This window comes from Monopterus albus, unplaced genomic scaffold, assembly GCF_001952655.1.
Source record: "Monopterus albus unplaced genomic scaffold, M_albus_1.0 scaffold90.1, whole genome shotgun sequence".
In the NCBI taxonomy this organism is placed as follows: domain Eukaryota; kingdom Metazoa; phylum Chordata; class Actinopteri; order Synbranchiformes; family Synbranchidae; genus Monopterus; species Monopterus albus.
This window is the reverse complement of record NW_018127970.1, coordinates 244,028-248,362: the sequence shown is the minus strand read 5'-3', so window position 1 is coordinate 248,362 and position 4,335 is coordinate 244,028. Positions and strand designations below refer to the sequence as shown.

Below are 4,335 nucleotides of genomic sequence, written 5' to 3'. Positions count from 1 at the left end.
AAAACAGCTTCATGTTTGACTTTGAAGCATTTTAATAAAGAGGTTTTGAATTTTTTTTTTTACCTTATATCATACATTGTTCCTGAACAATACAAATCACCTGCTCTCTGGTGTTTTGTTTGAACACATCGTAAGACCACTGTCTTTGACACCTCTGACAAGGTGTTAAAAGAGAGCTTCCTGGTTAAGCCTCATGCACGTCCTGTTTTGTGTTTAGACCAGGTGGGTGATACCAAATTGCACTGGACTTAAAAGTGTCTAAAGGTGCACTGGACTGAAAAAGGCAGTATTTCAGTTTTACTTATCAAGCAAATGGCCAATACAGCAAAAGACCAGGTATAGGCACAAAATTCATTTTGTCCTGTTGATGTCAGTGTCAAAAAATCCAGCAAAAGTACTTGACACAACTCTAGATGCATTACCACAAATGAAAATAGTCGCCCTATTAAGGACAAGGCTCCAAATGTTGCATGTTTTTCCAGGCCAGTAAGGTTTTGGAAGCTATAACCTAGTTTCCCCCCTGAAATTAAAAAGGTCCAATATAAACAATGTATGTTCTGATAAAGGGTCAGTTTAATGGCAAAATATTCCCACCTCCTACCGCTAGGTGGCAGCAGAGGTCCACCTCCCCGCTGAAGAGTTGTCGAAACAAGATGTTATGTTACTGCGTTTCTTCTGTGTTGATGAATCATACGTGATTTATGTTGGGTGTATACAGTCCTAGGTAAATAGGATAAAAGCCAAATCTGACTTTTTATCACATAATAAACTACAGGTAATGTACAGTAACATAAAAGTAAATAAACCAAACATTTAAGTGTATAAATTTAAATTACAGGCCCTTGCTTGTGTTGAGCATCAGTGCAGAAGTAGACAAACGATTGACAAACCATGAGAAACAGTAACCACATCCTCCTGTTACCTTGCATTAGGTCTTGTGTTAAAATATCTGTCAGAGTCCGACTGGCATTTTTCCAACCATGTTAATCAAACATTTGTGGTTCGGCTGTCGTTTTGTTAATAGTGGGGCCAGATTGTGTTCTCAATTCTCGATTTAACAACGAGATAGTGCAGTGAAGTACACTGCCTACAAAGAAACCATCAGCTGAGGCATTTCCCCTTTGTGGTTTCCTGAACCTGTATAGCTTTGTGAACTGTGTACAATGTGTGTTGCTTAATTAAGCTCACACAGCTATAATTAGTAATTACAACATTTAGAGTCACAAATGAGCCTAAAAATCTTTTCTCTGGGAAAGGCCAGTCGTGTAAATAACATTTCCAAATCAAATCTGTAAAAGCTGTTGGGGCAAACTGGCAGCACATTGAAGTTTGCATCATTATTTGAGGTTTCATTGGTGGTTGTCCTCTTATCGGCCTTTCTGTTTTGCTTTGTCATAAATATTCAAGGCTCAAATTCACAAGGACTATTTTCAGTTGGATTTGCGGCCAACCTTGAAAACAATCACGATCACCTTCATCATGTAAAGACAAAACTAACACAACATCAGGACCACAGCTGAGTCTCCCTGTGTAAAGCCATGATACCACCCTGCAAACAGAGCCAGCTGTGCTGCCAGTAAATGTCCCTCCACAAACCGCACAGCACTGCTGAGGAAATGCAATCATTACAGGCCTAAAACCCATTTCAACACAGGACAGAGGCAGTTATTCTGAAAACACCCACTGTCGTCTCTCTCTCGTACTGTGTGATGCTCTCAGTCACAGAAGCTCTTAGGTTCAGTTCACCAGATGATGCCTGGGACTCCCCCAGAGGCTGATGGACTGCTACGCACTGGAAAACACAGGTGTTTTACTTTTTACTATCAATACGCTGACAGGACAATGAGCTAGGCCTGCTGTGCAAACAGAAAATTCTCTGACCCGTTTGGTGCACCATCATTCCTATTGTTGTCACAGTGCCTGAATGAACACAAACGTCAGTCTGGATGATCTTTTGTGTGAAATAAGAAAAACAGGTCTCGAGAAACATGAAGCTCTGGCCTACAGCCAGTGATAACTAAACATTAGGGTGGCCAACGTACAGTTACACAATCCACACAAATCTATCTTCTCCCCAGCTAACCACAATCACGGGCTGTGTTTCTAAAGAAGTGTTAAGCAACGGCTGTAATAAGAAATACACCTACTTTAAGTTCCCCTTCCAAGCTTGGATTTGCATTCAGGCTTTCAAAACTAGCCACTCTTAGGCATTTATTTAGAGACACATCGATTTATGTTCATTTCTTAAATATCCCACATATCACTACAGAGCTTACAAAGCTGAAAGGTAAAGAAGCTGAGTTATGCATTAAATAATAGCTAAAATGCAACAGCTGTTCTCAGCAACAATGAGGAAATGTAAACACCCATATTTCACTGTGTACATTTGCATGTAAACGTGTTGTTCAAAATTTTCTCAGACAAGTTCAGTGAAGAAAATAACACTAGAGTGTCAACTTTGGGCACTGCTGCTGCTTTAAAGTGGAGCTGGTGCTCAACAAACCGAAGCAAGATATTACAGTCATCTTTGCATAGGAAGCTGATTTGATTCTAATCTTGACATTCTCATGACATAGATACATACAAAATAACACTGGCGCTCTCATTTGCAGCAAGGGAAGCAACAACAGAAGAGTTTTTTGCATGGATTGTTTTTGTTGTATTTCACAGCCTTCTTGATCTCAGCTGTAGCCTTTACAACATAGTCTTCAGTAGCACATACATTTGCTTCTATGTTATTCAGCATTGAGCCCTGCTCCTCCACCAGCGTGGCCATCTGGAAGAAAAGCTCATGAATGTCCCTGATGCGGCCTTCGAGCTCCAGAAGTTCTTTGTGCCGGTTCTCGATCTCACTGAGTGCAGATCTGGCGGTCTTCCCTTCCAGTACTAGATTATCTGAGAACACGTTCCACTTGCCCGTCTCGATCATCTCGTCTATCTGCTCCCTGCTCACCTCCTTGCCCACGATCTCCGCTTGCCTCTGGATGCGGGTCTTGCAGTTCTCTTTCTGGACCATCTCGGCCTCATTGTACTCAGACATAGCATCGTGGAAGGCGTTGGTCAGACACGCGTACTGTGAACGTGCCATGCGAGCTACAGCTGAGGTAAGCCCGTGCTCCTCCTCCAGCTCTTTGCTCAGCTTCCCCAGCTTCTCCAGGCGTGCATAAATGGCCTCCCCTCGGGCCTTAATGTCCCGTCCCACAGCACTGGAGTCCCGTTTGATGCTGCTGATTCTCCTGACAGACGTGAGGAACCTGGTGTTCTGCTTCCCAAGACGCTTCACGTCCATTTTAAGCAGCAGCATCTCCTTCCTCATCGTCTGGGCCTCCTTGTAGATACCATCCATCACGTGTTCTCCCTCAAACACAACAGCCTGTTGCACCAGATGTTCTTCATCCTCAGTGGTTTGGTCATGGTTACCCTCATACGTGCGGTTGTCCTCTGCTGGCCTGGAGGTGAAGGTCTGCAGCTCCAACAGTCGGTCCCTCATCTCACCTGTAAGAGGAGTCACTGTTTTTAACTGACCTCTTTACAGGAATAGTTTGATATTTTGGGAAATGTGTTTGTTACCAGGCCACCCTGAGGTTAGAAACCACTGGACCTAACTGTAAAGTACTTCAAACTAGCTTCACCTCAACCAGCTACAACTGTAAAGCATTGACTCCACTCTGGTGTATTAGTAATAACAATTTAATAATATAGAATAATATTATACTTCATAATAATCAGCCACAGGCTCCATTTGTTATGCAGAATGAGTACTTTCTCTATTTCAAGTACATTTTGCTGCTACTACTTTTATACATTATAAATGCAGGACCATTACTTGTAATTGAGCATTTTACTAGTATTGTACTGGTACTTTTTCTTAAGTCAAAGATCTTACTCCACTGGTCTTATCTTATTTAACTTGAAAAGTCCATTTCTACTGGTTAAAAGGTGTTGTTTAATCTAAAACTACAGATATTTGAAATATAATAAGAAAATCTGTTCATTTCAGCAAGATATTCTGTACACTTGGGACTTTTAAATCTCATGAATAAGCGGTATCAAAACAGAACAAGCATGAATCATATCTTTGTTTTTATATTGCAGTTCATATGGATTATTATTGTACAGAAATAGTCTTTTCTGTATGTACAGTATAACTTAACAACCTCTGTTTAGACTTTAGTGAAACTAGCCCTTCTCGACAAACTTCCTCTTTTAGAATATTGCTATTATTAGTTTTATTATTAGATAAAACTCCTCAGGAGCTAAATGATGGGTTACTTCCTCAGCTGTGTCATCGACGATAGAAATAAAACACAGGGCGTCGACTTAATACACTTATTT

General features: G+C 41.1%; 1 protein-coding gene across 1 annotated transcript in view; it reads right to left on the bottom strand.

The window, feature by feature from the left end:
- Positions 1–1,949: 1,949 nt before the first annotated feature.
- Positions 1,950–4,335, bottom strand: part of stx11a (syntaxin 11a) — a 3,596-nt gene continuing 1,210 nt past the window's right edge. The window contains exon 3 of the mRNA XM_020607978.1: positions 1,950–3,495. Within this exon, the coding sequence (XP_020463634.1) occupies positions 2,603–3,490 (888 nt within the window). The 5' untranslated portion in view covers positions 3,491–3,495 and the 3' untranslated portion in view covers positions 1,950–2,602. The remainder of the gene's footprint in view (positions 3,496–4,335) is intronic.